This window comes from Monocercomonoides exilis (genome assembly GCF_001643675.1).
Source record: "Monocercomonoides exilis strain PA203 chromosome Unknown scaffold23-1346700, whole genome shotgun sequence".
Taxonomy (NCBI): domain Eukaryota; phylum Preaxostyla; order Oxymonadida; family Polymastigidae; genus Monocercomonoides; species Monocercomonoides exilis.
The window spans coordinates 231,596-256,963 of NW_027150568.1; the positions used below are offsets into that span (position 1 = coordinate 231,596).

General features: G+C 36.5%; 3 protein-coding genes across 3 annotated transcripts; 1 reads left to right on the plus strand and 2 right to left on the minus strand.

Annotated features, from left to right (window-relative positions):
- Positions 1 to 8,547: 8,547 nt before the first annotated feature.
- On the plus strand, positions 8,548 to 17,766 carry MONOS_827 (uncharacterized protein; the record flags this gene model as incomplete). Its single annotated transcript, XM_067878665.1, has 2 exons — positions 8,548 to 9,143; positions 9,246 to 17,766. 2 exons carry the CDS (start codon positions 8,548 to 8,550, stop codon positions 17,149 to 17,151), a joined length of 8,502 nt encoding a protein of 2,833 aa, XP_067727105.1. The 3' UTR covers positions 17,152 to 17,766.
- A 359-nt stretch (positions 17,767 to 18,125) lies between these two features.
- On the minus strand, positions 18,126 to 23,082 carry MONOS_826 (uncharacterized protein; the record flags this gene model as incomplete). Its single annotated transcript, XM_067878654.1, has 3 exons — positions 18,126 to 22,743; positions 22,804 to 22,816; positions 22,896 to 23,082. The coding sequence occupies 3 exons, from the start codon at positions 23,080 to 23,082 to the stop codon at positions 18,126 to 18,128; spliced, it is 4,818 nt and encodes a 1,605-aa protein (XP_067727106.1).
- Positions 23,083 to 23,193: 111 nt separating this feature from the next.
- Positions 23,194 to 25,153, minus strand: MONOS_825 (uncharacterized protein; the record flags this gene model as incomplete). The annotated part of the gene is made up of 1 exon (XM_067878643.1): positions 23,194 to 25,153. The coding sequence occupies one exon, from the start codon at positions 25,151 to 25,153 to the stop codon at positions 23,525 to 23,527; it is 1,629 nt and encodes a 542-aa protein (XP_067727107.1). The 3' UTR covers positions 23,194 to 23,524.
- Between the last annotated feature and the right edge of the window lie 215 nt (positions 25,154 to 25,368).

The window sequence follows — 25,368 nt, forward strand, 5'->3', positions numbered from 1 at the left end:
ATATTGAAATCTGAGAAAGTGAAAAAAAAGAAATGAGGAAAACAATTCTTTCATGCTTTGTGCATAAAAAGCTTGAAAGACCGTATTTTCCCCCAATTCAAAAACAAATGTCAAATGTTTATCAATTTTTTGAAAAACCAATAGTTGATGCAAACATTTGTGAGAGATATTCTTTATTTAGTGTTATCACTTTTCTGAGTTTTGAAACAAAAATTCTAAACTGCATAATCGAACCGAATTTTTTGTTCCAAAAAATTTGACTTCAAAAATAATCACCCACTTTTTTTGATTAAAAAATTATTTGAATTTTTTAATCTGCAAAAAGGAGTTCTGGAAAAGAATAACAAAGAACTGTGTTTTTTGATACGTATTACAAAAAATGAATTCGTTTCGTTCACATTTTTCGATATCAAAAAGTTCATCCTGTGTGCAATATTTTTCATAGAAAAAGCATAAAGTCACATATTTTTCAACGAATATAAAAAAGAAAAATTTTTGTGAAAAATGTTTTTTTAATTTTCAAAGAACAATAAAAATCAGAATATTGTTGAAATCATTTCTATTGGATGCGAAAAATAAAGAGAGATTAAGTTTGAAAAACGATATTGAAAAGACGGAGGGTGGAAAATTATTGTTTCTTTTTTGTTGCTGTTGTGCTTTTTAATAATAGCCTTGAGCTTGAAGTGCTCAGTTTCATTTGAGATGACAATAACTCACAAAAAAGATTGAAAAAAACTCAACAAAAATAAATTATGAAGCTATTTTTCTTTTCGAATCAATCTTTTTCTCTTTTTGAAATCTTCAAAATTTAAGTTTTCTAAAATAAACTAATATTTGATCTTTTTTATCATCTGATTTGAGAAATACCATCCAAATCAGAAGTTCAATTTATGGTCATAGTTGATTCGTAAAAATGTCACTTTTTGTGAACCCACTTTATTCGATAAAGACATTTAAAAAAGATTGAAAAAAAGCGAAGTTGAAATATTATTAATGCTTCAAGTGTTTTATAACCTATGGATCAAAACACAAAATGATTGAATTGTTTTTATTCTCATTTCTATTTTCGTTGTTCTTTTTTAAACATCATTTTTATTATTTAATTGTGGCATAGGTCTATTTTGTACCAGTTTGGAAAGGCTTTTTAAAATATTTTTATTAACATATTATTAATTCTCATAATTATTGCAAACAAACTGCTAATGGAAAATCGAGTAATTCTTCCATCAAAAACTTGATATTTTTTCTTTTTTTCTCAACCCATAATTTTATCTTTTTGATCATGATCTATTTAAAAAGATTTCATTACAATGCCATTTTAATGAAATGATACTTGATCATATTTGACATTGTTGCATTGACAATTTCCTTGTTTTTATTTGAAGGAATACAGACCGATGAATGTTTGAATGTAGAGTATATGAAAAAATACACATTTGAATGTTTTGTTCGCCTTAACAAATTTTTTTACTGATATGACGCAAGCAGAAATATGTTGTTCCCCTTTAATGATCAGATTTATAGTATGTTTATTAATTTGCATTGATAATATATGAATTTTTACATGTTTTTTCTTTCTTTTTTTGTTTATCGTTTTTTTGATGATTCAGCAATTGTGTGTTTAAGTGAATGACATTTTCATATTATCTTTTTGTTAGCATCACTTTATATTTCTCCATTCAGAGGAGGATAAAAGGATTTCAGCAATTACCTTTTTCTGTGCAAAATATGGATCAATTGTTTGTTTTTTATTCATCATCATCGAATATCGTTAAGTTGTGTTTTAACAAAAAGCTTACACAACTTTTCAATATGATTTATTGTCGTTTCCCTTTCTTCCACGGATGCAAATGCTCAGCCGATTCTCCACTTGGCCACGATGCGAATTATGTCGATTATAACAATGTCTTTTTGAATTCAGACAATCCAATTTATGAATGCTACACAACAAACGCAGATGATAAGAGAGTGTGCTATGTGTATAATTATTCGAGTTCAGGGAGTTGGGTGTATGATCAAACATCAAAAAAGGATTGGCTGAAAGACAAGACGATATATGTTTCAATGAATGGAAATGATTCATATGAGCTGTGTGGGGCTAATACAACAAATCCGTGCGAAACAGTGAAGAAAGCATTTGAGATGTGTGAGGTGCAGATAAGCTTGGCAATCACGCTGATGGATGGGAATCACATAAGCGAGACAACAACAATTGAGATTGGATCAAAGAAGATTTCAGTTATTGGAATGGGCAAAGAGAAGAACGTGATTGGAACAGGAGCTGTTTTGCTTTTATTCTCTGCTCTGCAGTATTTTTATTCTCTTCCTTTTATTTTTTTCATCTCCTTCAGACTCGTCTTCTTCGTCTTCTTCGTCTTCTTCATCTTCATTTATATCTTCTATTTCTGTTTTGTTATCTTCTATTACATTTCCATCATCGTCTATTTTTAATATTTTGGCTGTTGGAATTATTTGGCTGGAAGCTATGCTGAGAAAAGGAAATAAACAAAATTTGGAAGCAGAAGAGGACCAATTTCATTGGCCGTGAGATAGAAAGCGGAGATGGAGAAGAAGGGTTTTGAGATTGAAATTGGAGGGATGAAGAAATACTAGTCGGAGGAGGAGAAGAAACGACGAGGAAGAAAAAGTGTGTGAAGAAAACTCAAAATAAAAAGGTTTGCTGTATAATTTGTTTTGTTTTTCTTGTACAAAATTAATCCTTTGATGTTTCTGTAATATTTTTTTCATATTTTTCTTTGAATAATTTTATATCATTTATTTTTTATAATTATTTTATTTCAATAAGGATTTTTGGGTAATTATTGAAAAGGGATGAAAGTGAATGGAGTTTTTAAAAGAAGACATCAGATTATAGTGGCAGAAAAAGAGAATTTGTTGAAGATGGATAATGAAGAATGTTTGAATGTTGTTTCTATTCAGAAGCATTGAAGAATAAAGATGCTTTTCTGCTTTTAATGGGAGCTCATCGTCTTCAGCAGAAGAGGCGGGGAAAGAATCTGACTTTAGAAAATATTCTGCTACATGGCGCGGAGATGCAAAACAGGTATATAATCAAAAAATTAAAAGAGAAGGAAGCGTTTCAGTATGCGAATCTCTCATCTCATCTTCTGCCCCGTTCCTTTCATCGCCTTCCATCCCTTTTGTATCCTTCTCTCATCTGATATTTTTCAATATTTCAACAGCAAATGAGGCATGTTCAACTCCGACCACATCCTTTCACCGAATCGCATGTTTTATAAGCAGCTGCTCATTCTCATCAGTGTGTGACTCATATGATGGCGGGATTGTTCATTCCCTCAACAACCCCTTGGCCTCTCTGACTGCCTCAAACACCTCGTTTGTTGGGTGTTGTCGGACAAGAAATGTTGAATGCAATGGAACTGCAGATAATAAGAAACAGCTAGGGAGGCAGAACATACCGGAAAATGGAGATAATTCATTTATTTGGTGCGAGTGGAATGAATCAAGGACGACTGGAAGCAAAGATGATTACACTGATGATGCTTCCAATGGTGGAGCAATTCGAATGTGTTATCTCAATTCAGGAGAACTTTCAGTTTCTCATTGTTCATTCAATGATTGCTATGCTCATTATGCTGGAGGAGGTGTCATGTGCTATGGAATCAGTTCGGTTGAGATTGAACACAGTTTTTTTAATTCTTGTGAAGGACAAAATCGCTTTGGAGGAGGAATGTTTATCAGATCAATTTTGAAATGCTTCGTGATGAGCGGTTGTGAATTCTTTAAATGCAAAGCAAGAAACGGAGGAGGAGCAATGCTAATTTATGATTTCAATGAGTCAAAATCTGATTGTACCGCAACTGTAAGTGGTACTGCGGAGAGCGCTTGTGTGTTTGAGTGCTCTTTTTCCACATGTTCTCTGACAGGTTCACATGGTGGAGGAATGTATTGCGCAAAGGTTCCAGCTGGATTCAAAATGTCGAGCATCCAGTTCCTTTTTTGCTCCGCTTTTCAAGAAGGAGGAGGAATGGAATTGAATCCGAGTCAATCAGAAGCTCCAAGCAACAATCATTATTGTTATTTCATCTTCTTCCACGATTGAAGTTGCAGTAATTCCACTTCATCTGGCCGCGATGTGTATTTTTCTGATGGAAACAATCTTTTTTCTTCGAACAATCCGTTCTACGAATCGTACACAACGAATAGTAATGATAAGAGAGTGTGCTATTTGGTAAATGGAGCATATCAGCATACAGAAAAGATGTGGTGGCTGAAGGAAGGGATGAAGGATCGGTATGTTGGAGTGAGTGGGAATGACTCGAGCAATCTGTGTGGGATGAGTGAGGCAGCACCTTGCAAGACAGTGGAGCATGCGGTGGGGCCAATCATGGCGCAGCTGAGCTCTTCGATCACAGCGCTTGGTGGAAAGCATATGAACGAAGAGAAGACGATCAGTGTTGGGGAAAAGAAGATTAATGTTTTGGGGAAATGAAAGGAGACGAGCGTGATTGGAACAAAATCACTTTCATTATCTTCAACAACGCTGTTCAGTGTGACGGGTGGGCAGTTGGAGTCGAAATATTTTTGCTGGCTGAAATAACAGAAAATCCCAGGTTAAAAGACAGTCAACTAAAAAAAGACCATTCGTATTTGTGCTGGCTCGGATACAGCTGCCAATAACTGCCTTTGAGGTGTTTTAACAAAATTCTACTGCATCCTCTCGTCTCCAAGCTGCACTCCTCCCAATCTCCGTTTCCATTGCTCCCATCGCATCCCCAGCTGTTTTGGCCCATCCAGACACCAGGATCATCGAAAAATTCTTCTGTTGCGAAACATCTCCAGCTGCGCCCTGCCGAGAAATAAAAAACGAAAAAAAAAAAAGAAATAAAAAAGGTGCAACACATTAATAGCTCCCTCGTGAGGCAAACAAAATGACACACCTCCACCAGGATGGCTGAAAAGATAACTGCGTGAAAGGAAACAACGCCACCCACCGACACCAGACTGCCCCAAGCCTGCTCATACGGCCAATTCACTACATTTTGCAATGACAGCAAAAAGAAAGAAGCATCACAAACATGTTCCATGTGCTGACACAGCCCTCATACAGACAAATCGCTGCCCCATTTCCCAGTCAGCCCAGAGGCTCAGCAGCAGTACCACCTCAAGGATCGAATCACACCCCTCAGAGAGTCCAGTGCATTATGTCTGCTCCACGTTACAAATTCTTTTTCAACACGCTTTTCGTTTTTCATTTCAAATAACATATGTGCGCAATTCATTCATTGAACTTTTCCTGATCTCTTTTTAAAACAATATATTCTTCAATAATTGAGAAATGAAAGTTTTTCAAAGGCAAAACAAAAAAAAGAAATGCCTTGTATTTGTCGAGTTTTCTGTAAACTTACAGCAAAATGCAGAATCTGAAAAACTTGAGATGAATAAGATGAGTTCTGATTAGATAAGAACATAAAAAGAAGATGGAATGAAAAAAGAAATAAATGAAGTGAATTAAAAATTAGAGAAAACAGATTTTGAAAGTCATCCACAAAAAAACTTGACGATTTTTGTGGATTTTTGAGTTGATTGCCATCCGTCCCAACGTCGCATCTTTCAAATGATCGTTTTCCTTCTCTTTCCATCTTTTCTTCCTCCTCTTCTTTCTCTCGAACCAACAGACTTCACACTTCCAATCCTTTATATCTCCTTTGATTATTATTTCTCGCTTTTCCAAAATAAATTGCCCCTGCTCTCTCGTATATTTCGTCTTCGACTCCATCTGCTGCTCCATGAGGCTTGTGCTCTTAAAAAATATCCTCATCTTTGTTTGCTGACTTTAAAAGTGCATTCTCTTTCATCGATTTCACTCCCTATAAACTCCGGCTCATCATTCTCTCTTTTCTTTTCGTTCTGCCTGCTTTTTCTGTTGTCTCTACTCCGAAATGAGCAGCTTCTTCCACTTCCTCCATCGCCAACAGGCTCGCCGAAGGTTAAACCAACATTTCTGCAGAATACGGATTTTTCACACTCAAGCACATCACGACTCCTATCATTCGCTCATCACATCTCTTTCTTCTCTTATATTTCTTATTTTTTCTTTCACAAAACATTCCTTCAAAATTCAACACAAAAACAAAGCTCAAAAATACATAACCTCATTTTCCCAATGCATTGAATGTTCCTCCTTCCTTCCTTCTGCGCTGCCATTCTTTCTTCCTAGAAAAACTACACATGAAAAGATCTGCTTTACTGGTTTCCTGCTTTCCTTCTTCCAACGAGACGTCTTGAAGCCGAATTCCAGCTGTTCATCTCTTCTTCTTCTTTTATTTCCTCTTTTATTCCACTATCTTGTCGAATAGATCCATTCCTTAAATATCTTCTCTCAACGTGTTCCTCTCTTCCATTCTCTTCATCTTTTCTTGAAAAGTTCCAATTTCGCCATTCTCACTCTCCCATTGCAAACAATTAACTTCTGTCAAAAGCAGCAATTATATCTATCTTTTATATAAATTCAATGTTTATCACAGAATGAAAAAACAAAAATGATAAATGTTCCAATAATTTTTAATTCATTGTCAACTGTTTTTCACAATTAATAAAACATTTACCTTTATAAATGGTGTCTTTCGATAAATAATAAAAAGTAACATCTATTATTTTGCTAAGACTATTGAATAATTAAAGTAATAATTTAGTTAAGAATTTCTTCATAACAAACAATGAATGTGAAAGTTCGATTATCCAAACAATAAAAATATTATTCTCTCTTTGAACATTGAATTGTGAAGTTGTCCTGAACTTTGCTAAGTCGAAAAATTGTGCTTTCAATTCTTTGTGATCTAAAAGTTAGAATTATGGGTTGAGAAAAAAAGAAAAAATATCAAGTTTTTGATGGAAGAATTACTCGATTTTCCATTAGCAGTTTGTTTGCAATAATTATGAGAATTAATAATATGTTAATAAAAATATTTTAAAAAGCCTTTCCAAACTGGTACAAAATAGACCTATGCCTTAATTGTTTATAATCCACCCAAATAATTGCATATCGACCTAATACACAAATTCAAAAACAAAAAAATATCATTTTGTTATAATAAAATTAATTTCACAAAATAATATGTGAAATTCTTTTTGATTTCAGATTTTTTTCAATCACAATTTTCAAATTAACAATTTGTCGCAAATATTTAGAAATCAATCAAATGTTTTTTCAAATGTCATAAATGAATTTCACTGTCTTTTTATGACAACACACATTTAAGGACAACAACTTTTAAGAATGAAACGCTTTTTTGAAAAAAATTTTTGAAAATAACTGTGTATAAGAAAATTATTCACCCCACGAAAAAATATATGATTTGGGTGATTATTTTAGAAATTATATTTTTTCTGTAAAAAATTTTTGGTTGAATATGAGTTTAAAATATTGGTTGATGAACATAGAAAAATAAAGACGATGTTGAATTTCATATCTTCTTTTTGCATTCATATCAAACTTTGGCTTTTGAAAATTTTCTGAAACAATTATCATAAGGAAAAAAATTATTTCTGAATTGACGAAAAACTATTTTTAAAACAATTTTTCAAAAAATATTAAAATTTGGGTGATTATAATTGAAAAAATAACTTATTACGGAGTGTTGTTTCTTTTGATATTTCGTTTTGAAGGATATGAATTTTTTATTCAAAAGAAAAAAAACTTGACAATTAGGGTAAAATACGGTCTTTCAAGCTTTTTTTTGCACAAGGCATAGAAAAAATTGTTACACTTATCACATTATTGAACTTTTTCAGATTTTAAAATAAATTAGATTATCAAAATTGAAAACGAACATCATTGATGAAATAACAAAATGTTCAGTGACCGCATATGCATTTCGGTGAAAGTGCAGACTTTCAAGCTTTTTTTGCACAAAGCACGAAAAAAATGTTTCACTTATAACATTTTTACACTTTGCCAGATTTCAAAATAAAAATTTCTTTCATTTCTGCAAACAAACATCATTGATATGGGTGATTATTTTTGAAATCATATTTTTTCACACAAAAATTACTGTGCAAAAATATTTCTTGAATTTCAATGAAAAAAAATAAAAAAGTGAAAAGGCTTATTTATTTTTTATTAATCTTTGATTGGGAAAAACAGTTGGTTTTTTAAAACAAAAATCATACTTCTTTTCTTTTGAAATAATAATTTCTTTAGAAAAACTTTCAATTTTGAAAAATCAATACTCCGAAAAAATATATGATTTCAAAAATAATCACCCATTTCAAAAATAATCACACATGTACTAAAAAATTGATAAGGGGATAGTTGTTTTTGAGAAAGAAATCTATTTTAAATATCAAAATGATAAATAAATTATAAATCAACATCAATGAGTGATGATGAAAGATAGCTTGCAAACATCAACATTTTTATAAGCATATTTTCAATTTTTGTGATACCCCAAAAGAAACATGATGCTGTGCCTTCATTTTTGATCTTTGTTTTTTTTTGAAAGCATTTTTTTGTTTTCGTCATTGATCATAAATACCAATACAAATGCTTTGATTCATAAATAAATGCTCCTATTTTCCATCTGCAAGATTATTTTGATTTTTTCGTTTTTCTCATGCGCAGACTCATATAATCTGCAACTAAAAACTTATTTACAGAGTACTAAAAGTCTCAATGGTGCAAACAACGATTACTGGGATAATTGGCCGACTATCCAAGATAATGACAAAACTCCGACAGTTAAGAATAAAAATTATGAAAACATAAGCGGAAAACGATCTTTAATTGAAGTTTCAGATTTCTCTCATTCGTTTACAATTATTGATTGCTCGTGGACAAATATCATTCAAGACGATAGATTTATTGTTGGGCAAAATGGAAATATTACAATACAAGATTGCAAATTCAATAAAATAACTATGATTTCTGATAGGCCTGTGATTGAACTGAAAGGTATTCAAAGAGTTATTATTGAAGACACGCAATTTTCTGAAACATCAAGATTGTCAGATGGCTCAGTTATTGACTTTGACATTGGAACCGATGAATCAACGCTTGACATTACCAAATGCAATTTCACGAATTGCAAATCAACAGCTGGTTGCGGTGGTGCAATTTCTGGAACTGTTGGTAGGGGAAAATTAACAATTACTGGATGTTGGTTTTCCGAATGCACTTCCAAAAAAGAAGGAGGTGCTATTTATTTAAGGTCCGGCAATGCATTTGAAAATCAATTTATATTGAAATGCTTAACATTTGACAGGTGCTCAACAGATTCTTCACGAGGAGGGCACTGCTTACTTATAACAAACTGGAATCGAGAAAAATATCCTATCACTGTTGAAAATTTTGCTTCCTTGAAAGGAGTTACAGACAATCCAAAAAGTATTCTCTTTACTGATTATGATGACATTATTGATACTTCTTTCTCTGTTTCTGAGATCCCTTCGTCAAAAGAATGCATCATTTCTGTTTACGTTGATGACTCAGGAAACGACGCAAATGATGGCTCAGAAGAAAAACCAAAGAAAACTTTAGATGGCGCAGTTTCTGTTTTGGGTGATGATGACATTGTGTTGGTGATTGAATCAGTTGAATTGACTGAAGAATGGAAAATTTGCTGGAAAAAACTAGAGATCTGCCCATCTAAAAATAATTCCCTAATATATGTGAAAATATCTGGAACAGGCTCACTTGTAAATGATGAAGGTGTAGGCGCATATAAGCTTTTATCATTCTCAAGCTCAATATTTCATTGGGAAACAAGTGTAACTCAAATATCTTCTTTTGCTTCACTTTCATTGGGATCGCTTTCATTTGAATCGTGCAACTTCGTCTTTGAAAATACAGATATTTCGACGACTTATTCTGATGCCATGTTTTCTCTTCTCAACAAAGGCGAAGGAAAAAATGGAGGAAAGCTTTTATTAAACACAGTTTCTGTTACAGGATTTGATTGGAGCTCAAATTCTTTCATCAAGACAACAACTGGGCAGCTTGCGCTGACATACGTAGAGTTCAATTTTGAAGGGGATATACTCAAAAAATCGTCTTTCATTTGCTGTGAGAGAGGAACTCAGATTTTTTCAATGAAAAATTGTAAGTTTGAAGATGTGTCAATTCACATAGGAAGCGGTGCTAAAAAAAATTCAATGGCTTCATTTTTCTCTTCTTCATCGTCTTCTTCATATTCTTCTGTTATAAGAAAATCTTCATTCTTTTCAAGCACATCTTCTTCTTATTCTTCTTTGAATGCTGGCACAGAAGTTTCAAACGACGCATCGAATTCTCCTTTTATTGCAATCAATGCAGCAGATTCTGTTTCCATTGAAGGCTGCACATTTTCAGCTATTTCTTCTTCCACTTCTTTGAGTGGAGGAGCACTTTCTATCACAATTCCTTCATCACCATCATCTTCTCCTTTTCCCTTTTTGGCGATTCACAACTCCTCTTTCTCTTCTTGCGAAGCATCAGAAGCCAATGGCAGAGGAGGTGCCATCTTCTTGTCGCTTACAGGCTCTTCAGAAATCGGTGCAAATGCTATCGAACTGACTCAACTGATTTTCTCAGGCAACAAAGCAGCTAAGGGAACAGATGTTTATATTCTATATGATCATTTGAAGAATTGTATATCTGATTGGGATTTGAGCAAGACAACAAAACCTAAAATGTCACTGAACGCATTGTATGGTTGCGAAACCTCTTCTCCTTCTGGGCCAAGTGATGAGTTCTCTCTGTATCCGTTTTTCTATTCATTTACTGACAATTCTGTGTATGTTGATTCGTCAAGTGGCGTCAATGAAGATGAAGACGATGCGTGTGGTTATTCTCAATGGCCTTGTTCAACTCTTCTGAAGGCAATGAATCACCTCAGCTCAGATGTTAATATTGTCAAAATTGTAACTTCACTTTCTGTGAATGCAGTTGTTGGTTTAAGCGGAAAATCATTTTCTTTCCAATCTTCTTCTTCTTCAAAATCTTCAGTTGAAGTCGCTATTAACTCTGGATTTACATGCAACACTGCATCTGCTTCTAATTCTGATTCTATCGCATTTAACAATCTGATTTTTAATCTTCCAAGCGAAGGTACTCCTTCTGCTGTGAAAGCATTGTTTGCTCAATCAGCAGAGCAGATAACTGTTTCCAGCTGCAATTTTGGCAAGGCAAATGCTCAAACAAAGAAGAACTGTGTTGTCAATCTTGCTGTTTTGACAGGAGGGATATTTACTCTACAACAGACATCCATTCAAAGCATGTCTTTTTCTTCAGCACAAGAAGGAGGTGTTATTCAAGCTTCATCAGGCGCTGTACTGAAAATTGACAGATCCACATTTTCTTCTGTTGTTTTGGGAAGTGATGTGCTTATAAACTCAAATGAATGCAATTCACTGTCAATTGAAGGATCAACCTTCAATGATATTTCATCAACTAGCCCAACAGGAACAGTGGGATTTGTGAAAATGAAACAAGGAAATGCTTTCTCTGTGAAAAGTACATCATTTTCAAAGTGCAGCGGATCTTCGGGCACAGCCTCTGCTTCGCTGTATCTTCAATTAGATAATTCAATTGATCCATCTTCTTTAACTGACAGTCCGTTACACGTTGAGAAGCTGACATTCACGAAAGCCGATGGACTAACAGAAGAAAAAGAGACTTTTATCTTTGTCGATGCGAAGAACCTGAAAAATATTGTTTCTTCTTCTTCATTCGTTTTTGACCCACTACCAACAGACTTGAATGCAATGATGGGCAGAGAACGCTCGACAACTAATGAGGAATTGGATATTCCGCTGCTCGTCTATTTGTGGAGCAATTTCACTTCCACTGGATTTGTGAGTGATAAAAATGGAGGTGATTTCAGTGGCTGTGGGTTTTCTGAAGCACCTTGCAAGACAATCAAACATATTCTCGACCTGAGATTCAATGCATTTACACTAGATAAATCAACTGTGAAGGTTAAAACGTCATTTTCGATTGATGAGCCGTTGCTTCTGAGTTCTTCGAATAAGAAGTTAAGTCTTGAAAGCTCAGAAGGAGAGAGCACTGTGCGTATAACAGACACAGACGCCAGCAACACCCAACAATGTTTTTTTTTAGTTGGAATGGACTTTTCAATAAGCAAAATCACTTTGTCAATTCCCGAGAATTTGAACAACTCAAGATCATCTCTGCTCACTTGCTCAGCTCAAATACTGTCTTTTCAGAATAGCAAAATTGCATTGGCTCAATCTGTTATTCGTGTTTCTTATGATGTTATTGTGGCTGAAGGAGCAGGATGTCTAAATGTGGATCATCTTTCAATGGATAATGTGTATACAGTTAGTGGAAAACATTTCATTGCATATCGAGCAATAGATGAATCGAGCGTTTCTGGAGTGATTTCTTTTCTTACTGGAACTTTCATCCACCAAGGTGAAAGTGGAATAATTCTGATTGAAGGCAAATCAAAATGCGAGATTAAAAATGCCACTCTGTCTCATGAAAGTGATCGCGATTCATCAGCTCTTAAAGTCAAAAGCGGCAAGAGTTTAACAATTGATAATTGTACATTCCAGAAATGTAAAGTTAATTCCGCAAATGGAGGTGCAATCTTAATTGAAGAGTCAAAATCGCCAGATTTTGTTTCTGAAATCCATATTAACAACTGCATATTTGATCAATGTGAAACATTAGCTCAATACGGGGATGGCGGAGGCATTTACGCACACCCAGTTGCAAGCACGAACTTGGTTATAAGTTCATGCATATTCAAGTTATGCAAAGCTTCAGCTGAACCCACAGTGACAGGCTATGGAGGAGGTATTTATCTCGATTTGACAGCTAATTCCAACAATTTTATCATCAGTTCTCCAACTTTTGGTGAAGGCGATAAAGTCAATTCTGCTTCATTTGGAAAAGATTTGTTTGCAAGTTCTGCCTCGCTCAAAGACAGCATCAAAGAGCAAACTCTTCCATTTGCCAAACAGATTCCAATAGAAAATGTTAATTCGATGAGAGGGTTTGATGGAAACGATAAAGACAATGCGATTCCGCTTGTTTGTTTCTTCCATTCTTATGGCGATGTTCCATATGTGGGAGAAGATGGTGCTGATGTTAATGTGTGCGGATTTACGGTATATCCGTGCAAAACTGTTCAAAAAGCGCTGGGAAAGATAGAAAGTACTGAAAAAAGGCAAGTGTTTGTAATGGAAGGAGCGAAAATTGAGGGAGAATTGGCTGTCGAAGATATTGAGCATTTGATCATTGGAAATAGTGTCAGCCAGCAGGCCAAGCCAGTTCCAATTAAGCAAAAACTGATTATTGTGAACGGCGGAACAAACACAAAGGGAATTATAAATGCGAAAGTTAAATGCACGTTTGAGTATGTTTCATTGAACATCCCTCCCTCTTTTGGATATCATACTTCATTAATTGAGCTTTCAGTACCTGAATCTAATCTCATTCTGAACAATGACGACTTTGTTTTTTCAAGCGAATGCAATACACTCATCATAAACGCACTCCAAGGATCAGTGAGCATCACAAGCTGTGACTTGATCAATCAGAATTTGAAATCGTCTATTCTTGAAATATCGTCTTCTGCTGTGTCTGGAACGATCGATAACTTAATAGTTGATGGAATCACAGTTTTAAATTCACCACTAATAATTATTTCACCTGCTTCTTCTGCTTCTGTTTCTTTTTCGAATACACAATTTTCAGTCGAGAATAATCATCGTACCAACGACGAATGCATTGTCAGCATCACAAACAGCAACTTTACGAATATTGAGCTCAGTCAAAATGCAGGTGGATGTGTTATTTCTCCGAAGCCTCAATCAAACTTCGATGCAATTAACTGTATTGTTAATGGAACACAGTTTAGCAGCGGTACCTCGTCTTCAGACAAAGGCGGGGAGATGCTATTTACTCTTCCAGCACCAGATGGATCTTTGATGATCGAAGATTGCTCATTCATTTTGTGTTGCACTTCATCAAATGGAAGAGGAGGTGGCTTGTATCTTGATTGTATTCCGAATCAACATCCCGATGAAGCAAAATCTCCTGTTTTAAATTTTCATATGAAATCAGTAAATTTCTCAATGAACAACGCTTTTTATGGTAAGGATTTCTTTATCTTTTGCGACAATATCAATGAGCAAGTTACGAATGAGCTGTTTAGTTTGGATTATTCTCAGACCACATTTAAAGATGACAAAGCATTTTGTGGTACAGATGCATCTCAAACAGACATTAATCTCTTGTCGTTGATACGTTTCTACCGCTCAGAACAGATCTTTGTGTCGTCTTCAGCTCAAGAGGAAGACAGTATGTGCGGTACAGAAAACGTACCATGCAGGTCAGTTTCTGAAGGAATGAAGCATATTAACGAAGGTTATATGCGCTTTCTATGCATTATTGCTCAGGCTGACCTTGGCGGAGAAACGGTGATGAATGCTTTAAGTGTCAGGCCGTTCAGAAATGAAAATTACAAGATAAACATGATGAGAGAATATGCTAACACGACCGCTGATTCTTCGTTGATTCAGACAGCAGATGAAGTTACAATAACTTTGTGTGATTTTGCCTTTGGCTCAGGCTTCGAATCAAAGCATGTTTCTGTGTTCAATCAGATCAATGGAACAACTTCTATAACACAATGCACATTCACTGGCGAAGATGAAACAGTGACGATACATTCTGCTCTGTTTAGCATTCAAAAGGGAAGATTAGATATTTTGAAGATAAGCATCTCTTCTCTAACTGTTAGTAGCTCTCTCATAAGAACCGAACAAGAAGGAAATGTACTTTTGAGCAACTCAACTGTTTCGAATATCAACGCAAATAATGGAGTATTGGATGGCAAACAAGGGAATGTTTCTCTTGAGCGGGTGAACATCACAAACTGCAATTCAAATTTCAGCATTTTTGCCTTCTCATCACAATCTTGCGGTTCTTTGCTGAAAGTGAAAATTTCAACAATTGAGATCAAAGATGGCGCTGTCATTTTGATAAATACAGACAAAAATCCTGATGATATTTCATCACATTCTTCATTTTCTGCTTTGCAATTGCCAAAACAGGAAGTAATCAACCATATGCTAGCGGTCAACGCTTTGACTGTTGAACACGTCAAAAGAACCACAAATGGTGCCTGCGTTATTTCTGCCTCTGGCAAATCAACTCTTCTTTCTTCCTCATCTTTACCTTATTCTTCTCTTTCTGCTTCAACTCCATTCACTTTGCAGTTTACGAATTGCACGTTCATCGATTGCAATTCTCCGTCCACAAAAGGCAGCATTGCTTCATTCTTCTCTTGCCCAGACATTCAACTGCATGACTGTCTCTTTGACGGCTCAACAGTTTCGGAAACAGCAAGCAATATGAAAGCAGCAGTCAACGATGACAAACATAAGCGAATGGCAAATGCTCAATTGGATGATCCAGAAATCTGCACATGGCAAGGTTCTCTTCTTCATTTGGAGCAAAGCAGTGCTGCGATAGAAATGTCCACGCTTGCCAATTCGGCAAAGGGAGGCATATCAATAACAAAAAGCAATGCAACTCTTTTAAAAAGCGACTTCGAAGGAAACAAGCCGAACATACCTGGCTTTGAATCGATGAGCCGTAACATTCACTGCGTTGGACAGGAATCGACGTTAAATGTGGAAGGCATTGTTGGCAGCAGGTACGAGACAGATGCAACAACATCTTCTTTGTGGATTCTGAATGAAGAATGCAAGCTTTCTGGTGCTGCTGCTGATAGACAATCACCTTTCTTCATTCCTTCGCTGAAGAGAGCGACCAACAGAACTACTGGAGACAATCGAGAAATCGCCATGAGCGGTTCTCTGCTGATTCCGTGTGATCTATCATTCAGAATTATTTACGATCATAGTTCATCAAGCGAGATTGTCAACCACGAATTCTTTTCGTTTGTCTCAGAAACAGAAGCAATTGCAACTGTTCCAGAAGCAGAAATAGCAGAAAAGGGAGATAAGAGTGTAATATCAGTTCAACTCGTATTCAATGAGAAAAGTTCAGGAAATCCAAGCTATTCGACAATCCTCATGCTTCAGAATTTATCAAAGGACGACTCTTCTTCATTAAACGATATAATTTCACAGTCCGATGCAGGTGGAAACACAGCATGGATGATTGCCTGCATTGTGTGTGCAGCTTTTCTTGTGCTGTTTGTTATTATGACAATAATCCTGATAGTTTTCCATCGAAACTTTTTAACACGCTCCGAAGTGAAAATCACCGAGATGAAAGATGATATAAAAAATTTGGAAGAAAAACTTAGTCGGACCAACAAAGAAAAAGACAACCGCTTCAAAAGCGAAGAGATGCCATCAACTCTGCTGGAAGGAATGACAAGTCAAATTCCTCTACTTGTTGAAGAAGAGCTTGAGGAATTACCTCCGCTTCCAGAATTTGAAGGATTTACAGGAGATGAAAGTAATTCCACGGAACATTTGGATCAGCCTTCTGTCTCCTCTGTAGAATCCGTCAAACATTCAGCGGTTGAACAACAGATTAAAATGCTTTCAACAAAAAAGCCATTTAGAGAAAGGAAGATTAGCGATGCTCAGACATTGCACTCGATTATTCATTCTGTTCAAGGAGATTTAACTTTGGGGACGAGATCGATGGATGTCGTAGATGAGAAGGAAACAGTGCTTGCAGTCGCAAAGCTGTTTGCGCATCTGCTTAAGACTGGAGATGAGCGTGTGCAGATGATGGAAGCAAATCTGTGTCCATTCACAATTTTTATAAAAAAGAGGGAAGAAGGAGAAAATGAAGTTTTTGTAATGGCAGAGGAAATAGAAGATGATACGATAAAGAATGCAATGAAGCGATGGAAAGCACCCGAAGAAAATAATGAAAATGCTAATGAAGAAAATGAACGAGAAACAGATAGAATAGAAAAATCAGTTGTGTTCACTCTTGGATTAACGCTATATGAAATGATTGCAGGAGAGGAGCCTTTGAGCGAGTGCAACACAGAAGAAGCGCAGGAAATGATGAGAGATGGCGTTCGGCCACTAACAGAAGGAATTGAAGGAGAAGAAATGGTTGAGCTGATGGAGAAGATGTGGGCAGATGAGCCAAATGACAGACCATTTCTGGATGAAGTGATTAGATCGTTAACAAGCTTGATACAAAGCAGAGAAGACGAGAATTGATTGTCATTTTACAAATAATTTTATTTATCAATTATTATATTAGACTTAAAATTTTACAACTTTATTTGTTTAATAAAAGATATATTATGTGTATTGTTTGAGTTATTATTGCATTTCATTTTTTTCCCCCACTATTGTATGCAACTAGTTTTTTTATAAGCACATCAAAATTTTTATATATGTTTTTATAAAAATTTTTACAATAATAACCTTATTTATCGAAGAACTGCATCTGAATATTCAAAATTATCTTTTTGTTGCATTCTTTTTTCATTGTTGTTCAGTTATATGTCATCATTTTAATAATTTCATATTTTTATCTTCTTTTTCATTTTATGCCTTATTTTTATTTTAAAATTTCAAAAATCGTTTTAAATTCGAAAATGCAATACTTTTTGAGCTCTCCTCTAGTTGAATTTTTTTCTTTCTTTGTTTAATGCATTTTTGTAGTGAAGTAAGTAATGTATTTTGGCCTGTTTTTTCTGTTTGTTTTTTTATCGCATCTTGATTTTCTTTCTATAAACAACAATTTTGAGATTGATTTTTCGTGAATGAAGTCGCTTTACATTCAACATTTTTTCATCCTTTGTGTAAAGTGTATTGATGAACTTTGAATCTCTTTTGAAAGATAATCAAATAATTCATGCATTTATTCGATCAAGAGGAGTTGAAAAATAAAATAAAAAGAAAAATTAAAAAAACTCACCAAATTATCACCTCAATTCTCTCTATTGTTTTTCTGGCAGATTGGAAATATTTCACAGTTCAATTTAAAATATGATTGCTAAATAATACGGGCATGTTCTATATTCACAAAAAAATTGAACAAGGTCCGAAAAATAAACTATATCATGCATAACTTACAAAATAAACGAATTGTCTTCACAAAAAAAGTGAAAACCTTTTATCATCAACAACAAAGAAAGAAAATATATCAAAAATATATTGACACACAAAAAAAAAACATATTCCATTCATAAATATCGAAGTATCTCCACATTCTCCTCTCCAATCAGTCGCGCCAGTATCTCTTCGCCACTGTGCCTCCTTTTTTGCCTCCGAAGTGAAGACTCAGTTGGCTGCAGATACGACTTATCTGGCGAGACAGATTTAACAGACGAACTTACACGAGTAGATGCAGACATTCCACAAGATGAATAATTTCTTCCAGAATCTGCTGTTAAACTGTTGACTTCATTGCTATTCTCAGCACATACATCACCAGCAGACTGCTCGGAATTAACACACGAAACAGATGTTTGATATGAAGTTGGACTAACGCCACGAGGATGTGCACAATTTGAAGACAAGAAATATGCTGCATATGAAGAAGAGGAAGAAGGTTGCTGTGGAGGAGGTGGTGGAGACAACTGCCGTGAGAGCGGTGTGTGTGGAGGCTTCACAGCTGCACGCTGAGGAATAGCCACAAAAGGGGCTGGCGCACCAGCCAAAGGGCGAAGACCCGACTTTGAGGTCTTTTTCTTTCGACGGAACTTCTTTGGATGCGAAGAAGATGTTGAGGAAGAAATGGCAGGAGAAGAAAAAGGCCTGCTCAGTTGACGCTGTTCCGGTTGGCTGCTGTTTTCATTCTGGTTGGATGATGCTTCTGTGGATTGATTTTGAGAGTAATCACAGGAAGAAGAAGAAGGCGATGATGATGAGAGAGAATATGCGACTGATTTCTCAGTGGATTGACTGGAGTTTAGCTCTGAAGCTGCTAATGACTCGGTGAATGAGTGAGGTATCTCCATAGAAATGCTATTGCTCATTGAGTCAGATTGCATTGCCAGCAAAGAAGAAGGTGAAAACGAGAAAGTGCAAGACGGAGAAAAGCTTATCGTTGCCTTTTTGCGTGTTGTTGTTTGAGGAGCCAGCAGAATCGAAGAGGAAGTCGGTCTTTTTGTGGAGGAAACAAGGGTGACAGACGTGACAGGTAGATTCGGAGGACGAAAAATTCGAACATCCTTCTTCTTTTGTACCTTCTCCAAAGACGACGAGTCGTTCTTTGTGTTGATCGAGCTAACTGGTGCTGACGCTGGCCTCACTTTGTTCATTGCTTCAGGTAATGGTAATGCAGAAGAGTTTTCTTCCGCAACAACCTTTTCAGATGCATTTCCTTTTGTCTGTGACTTGTTTGCTTCTCTTCGAAGTTCAGCAATTGTCTCATCATTCTGATATGTAGTTGCATCCGATGAATTAACGTTGTCTATTTTTTCTTCAGTCATTGGTTGATTATCTGGTTGCTCAATAGGACTAATGAAATCTGAAGTGTTTGAAATACCACGAAGCAACTGAATATTTGAATCAAGATGCAATTCTTCCTTTTCTACATTTTCTCTCTCCTTTTCAATTTCTTTTCCACCTTCCCTTTCTTCTTTTTTATTTTCTTTATCTTCTTCAAGTTCAATATTTCTTTCTTTTTCATCATCATCTCCTCTTTTTTCTTTAGTCTCCGTTGGTAAAATCGGTTCAATCCTTTCAGTTTCTAAAAGCAGGTCATTTTCAGAAGCAGAAATAGAAAGATGCCTTTGGTTTAGATCTTTTGCATCATGGTCTTCTGATCCGCCTTTTTTGACTTCCTCCTGCTTCGATTGAATTGGCTGCTGCTCTATTAATTGAGGAGAATCTGAAGAAGAAGAAGAAGAAGCAGTAGTTGAAGAAGACGATGAGCTTTGCATTGTTTTCTGTGCTAAATGTGTTTGCTTCTTTTTGATGGATTGCTTACTTATATTTCGACTTTTTGTAGAAGCACTTTGCGGTCGCGATCTCGTTTTCTTTTCGTCCAAGTGATTGTGTTGGCTGGACGTTAAAGGCTTTGCTGCTGGATGCTTTCTCGCTTGATGCAGTGCTCCAGAATGACGACCTTGTTGCTGATGCTTCTTTGACTTCATGAAATGATCAGGTTTGATCAAAGGTGAAGCTGTTGAAGCAGATTCGGGTTTTGAGTTTGTGTCAATTTGAATGGCTTTCTGTTGCTGAAAGGTTACACCTTTTTCTTCAATAACTTTCTCTTTTTTTGCATCTTTCAAAATCTCGAGCGGTTCTTCCATTGATATTTTCAAAGAGGAAGATAATTCATGAGAAACAACTGATTTATCTGGTGATGAATCCAAATCGATTTCTTCTTTGATTGATTCCACAGGAAGGTTCAATACACTTTGCACACAATCAGCCACAGTTGGAGTGCACATTAATTGTGAAGCAACACATTCACTTTTCTCATTGTCTGATGAATTGCTGCTATTCCATTGTGATCTATCAGCATTTGGTGCTTTCAATAAATTATCGTTCTCACTTGCTTTGCTGCCATTAGCATTGATATCAAATCTGTCATTTGATTCGCCATTCATTCGATTGTCTTCTTCTTTTTTGCTTCTTCTTGAACTTGCACATGCAAGTGCATCATCACGAACTGAATCGATCGGCTGAGGAGAGTCTGACAGAAGTGTCGAGGCAGCTTTTGCAGGAAGCAGAAACGACAAATCAATCGATTGCACTTTTTGTGTTGTTTTGCTTTGATTTGGATATAAGTCATCATTTCCGGATGTGGAACAAGATGAATTTGGGGGACTTTTCTCGTTCTTATTGCCTTCAATTAAACACAGTGCACTTCCCTGTTTACACATACGTGGAGTGTCAAGTGAATAATGCGAATCTTTCAGAATATCATTTGCATCATCTTGATCAACTTCCACTTTTTCCTCATCTTCTTCTGTCTCATTCCTCGTCTCTTTCTCAGCATTCTCTTCGACGTTCCTATCTCTTTGCTGCTTCTCTGTCATTGCTCCATCAACAAACAGAGCTGATCTTGACGATCTGAGTGTGTGTAGATGCTTTCTCGATGTCTGCCACGAATGGAAGGTGGTAAATGTGCTCCTTGAGCTGCACAAGTTTCCACTGGGTTGAAGCCCATGAGACTTACACTGCTGAGGAGACAGGCCGTCTGTGAACTCAATCTGTTTGAGCTTCAGCGGAATGCGGCGTGAAGGCGATGGGGAACGGTTAGGCGGAGCATACGAAGGAGAAAAGGCAGGCTCAGCTTGGTTGTCTGAGGAAGAACGTTTTGTGCTGTCTGCTTCAGGAAGGTTGTGTGAACTGAATGAGAGACATTGATTCTCACTTGGGGAAGATGGCACACGCAATGAAGCATTCAAAGAGGATGGATCAGAAATCGAAAGACGTGGCGAAGTGAAAGATGAGGAAAAGGAGGAGGAACGCTGTGTCTTCAGTTGATCGGACGAAACGAACTTTTTCGGGCGAAATACAGAAGGAACAATTGGAAGAGCAGAGTTTGTGCCGTCTGTTGCATCTTTGAGCGGATAGTGCTTGCAGCTTTTTTCTGTGTGTTGCATTTCTCTCTCCCTTTGAGACGATTGATTGAATCCTTTCTGGTTCAAAAGCATCATCGGAAAGGGAACAAAATGTGTTGAAGAACGATTGCCAGCTGATGGCTTTGTTGAATAGCTTGCTGATCGTATGCGTGATTTCCTTCTGATTGCACTGCGACGCAAAGCTTTTGGTGCAACAGCAGTATTAGAAAGCGGATCGCAAGGAGTAGAAGAAGCAGAACAAGGAGAGGTTGAAGTGAATTGTGATGAAAGAGAAGACTGAGGAAACGAGGAAGCGACTCGTGCTGAATACTGAAGGCGTTTCAACGGATGAGCAGGTGAAGTGTTTGTTTGAGCATCTTCAGGCATTTCTTCAGACTGTTCATTCAGATTGGCGAATGAAAACGAGGAGGAAAGAGAAGACAAAGAGGCAGACGAGCCAAGAGAAGGTCCTTGAACAGAAGAATTAATATTTGAAGATGTCCATCCAGATACAGCGTCGCCTTCTTCCTGAAGCATCGAGCTTGATTCAGATGTGGAAAGAGCAGGAGAAAGCTGGCGGAGCGATTCTGAAAGCCTGCGGTTTCTGTGAGGTGTGGAATGAGGTGAATGATGTGGCGTGGAAGATGCAGAGTGAAGTGAGGCATTTGATATTACGGAGTGAAGAAGAATCGACGGAGACAAGCTTTCGCGTGGGGTGAACTGCGGGGTAAAGTATGCACTGTGTAGTGGAGTGGCAGAGGCTGAGGAAGTTTGACTGTTGAGTCCTAATGAAGGCAGACTTGAGTGAAACAATGGCTGCTCTTCGATGGAACTGATTAATGGTGGTGTGTTACACAAGGAGTTTGTGCCAGCCGAGCGAAATGTGAAGCCAGACTCGTGATAAGAGTCTGTTGAATAACCTTCCATCAATTGCGAGAGGCTTGAGAATTCTTGGTCGGGCTTTAAACCTATTCGTTGTTCATTTACTCGAAAACGTTCAGTACTTAACTGTTCGTCATTTTTTCCTTTTTTTGTCGATCGTTCTGACAAAACACGAGGTGTAAGCTCGATACATTTCAAAGTTTCTTCATCCTCATTAATAAAAGAAAGAGGATGAGGAGCTTCTTGCGGAAGGGGATATGGCAAAGGCAGAAAAGAGTTTTCATAATCTGACATTGAGTCATCTTCAGAAAGTCGTGATCTCTGAGTTGGAGAAAACGATGGATTGCGTTTCCTTTGAACGAGAAACGATTTTTGTGGGATGGGAATTGGCTTAGCTTCTCTAATAATGATAAAAAGAACATGAAAATACATTTAAAATGCAAAAAAAGTTTCTTCACACTTTTCTTCACTTTCTGAAAAAAGAACAATACACGATGCGCATAAAAAATTCAAAAATTAAGTGGTATTTAAAATGAATAAGAGTTATCAAACCGAGCAATTCTCGAAGAAATTTGAAACTTTTTGTTCCATCAAGTTGTTCCTCTTGAAAGTCTGTGGAAAAAGTATGAGTGAGTCTTCCAACCAATGAAGAAGAAGAAGGAGATAAGGGCGCTTGCTTTAATGTGCTGTATTTCTCTGTAGACTTGAATTTAGAAAATAATGAGCGCGGACAAGTCATATCTGAATTCACGCTTTAAATAACTTCTAAAAAAATTGTTTAATAACTCAAATGGATATTCTTGTATATTTCAGTGGCAAATATATTTTGTTAATAAGAATTACTTTTATTTAAAAAAGTTATAGCCTTTTTTTAACAAATAAAAAATTAAATAAAAATTCTTAAGGGACTAAAAACAACATACACAATATCGAAAGATGTTAAAATTATAAATGTTGGAAATCAGATAATTCCAGATAATGTAGTCATTCTATTAAAAATGTTTCAACTTCGATCATTTTCTTGAATTAAAAGACTTTCATCCTTCAAGCTCAATAAAGTTGTTGAATTAGCTGAATATGAAAGCAAGTTCAAACACAAGGCAGAAAGGAAGTTGTTTTAAAAGACATTTGTTGAAGATGCTTTATATAAGCCAAGCACAAACACTTTTCTTTCACAGTTTTTATTTTATTGCCTTTAGAATCTCGAGCAGCCTGTCAATTCCTTCTGTACGAGATGCTCTGTCAGACAATCTCTGTGCAGTCAAAGGAGTTGCAGAAGGTGTTGAAAAGGACTGGGTAAGCAGCACATTGTTCAGTGATGTGGGTGCTCTTGCATAAAGCTCGTTGGATGAAGTGACATGATTTGACTGCTCTTGCAGTGAAGTTGGATTTGCTGCTTCATTTCCTCTTCTCTGCTGCTCAAGCAATAAAAGCTCTTCTGCCAATGAATTACTCGCCTCTTTGTTCTGCGGTGTTGTTGATTCTGTGCTTCGCTGGCGCCAAGACTCCGACAAAAGGGCTGTTCTGTCTCTGTGCTGTGCATTGTGTGGCTGGCTGGTACTTCTCTTCAGTGGTATTCCAATTGTGCGCGGAAGAAGCGAGCGAGGCGATTTGGTAGATGAAAGCGCATCTTGGCTGATCCCCTGGCTGCGAGAATGAGTTGCCTGCTGTTGTGTCTGCTGCTGCTGCTCTTGTTGAGGCAATGAATCGCTTTGCTCAGAAGTTCTTTGAGCAAGTCGCTTTCTCAGAGATGCAAGAAGCGAAGCTGATGAAGTGGAAGAAGAAGAGGAAGAAGAGGAAGAAGAAGAAGAAGAAGAAGGCACAGTAGAAGAAAACAAAGGCGAAGCAAAAAGAGTCTGTGAAAGTGACGAGACTTTTCTGTGATGTGTAGGCGAAGAGCGGAAAGGCGGGTCAGAACACGAAGGCGGAACTGGAAGTGCATTTGCTGGCTGAGCAGAGGCAATCGCCATTGGCGACAAGTTGAGTCTTGTTTGTCCGCTGAGGGTGTCAGAGACTGAAGAAGAAGAAGAAGAAGTTTTGTGTGGTGTGTCTGCTGTGTGTGATGCTGGGGCTATGGATGAAATGGATGAAGTGAAGCGGCTGTTTGTTTTTGATTGAAAATCTGCATTGCTTGTTGGAAGTGTTTGGTAGGCCACAGCTTCTGTTGGTGGCAGGAAGGACAATATAATTGTGGGAGATTGGCTTTGCTGGGTGTAAGACGAAGAAGACGGAGAAGAAAGCAATATCGTCGGGGGCCGTTGCGGCGAAGTGAATTTTGTCTGATCTCTTTCAAACACAGTATCCTTCTTTATATCCAAAGTGTTATTTCCAAACTCTTGTTTTGAGTTCATGTCTTGAATGGTTTTTGTCAACCTATCAATTTCTTCAGTCAGTTTTATGTGTTCCTTTTCCTGTTCATCTCCTTTCGCTTCGAGCTGTTGTGTCAGTTTTTGTATTTCAAGCTTCAGCTTTCCTTTCTCATTATTGTGCTCTTCTTGAAGTTTGCTGATTTCGTTCTTCAAACAAGCATTTTCTTCTATTGTCGCTTGAAGTTTGCTTTCATATGTTTCTTTGAGTTTAGTTTGCTCCATTTCATGCTTTTCAATTTCCTCTTTCTGCTTTTCTTCTAATTTTTGAAGACTATCTCGAATTGACTGAATCATATCTTGTGTTTGTATATTTTTTTGAGCAACATCATCCTCTAATTTTTGCATTTTCTCTTCTTTTTCTTTCAGTTCTTCTGTTTTATGTCTTACAGATTCTTCTCTTTCTGAAATGGTTTTTTCTCGCTGACTTATAGTATTTTCCATTGTTTCCAAAATATCTGAAAGAGTAAGATTTGAAGGAATGAGAGAATCAATAAATTCATCTAGTTCCTTTCGAAGGGAATGCAGCTTTTCAAATTGTTCAGCCTTTAATTGAAGATAATTTGAAAAGAAAAGAAAACTCAATTACATTAAAAACCTTCGAACTGGAAGCTAAATTCGATGATTCACTCTCTTGCTCTGCTTCAAGCATTATCTCA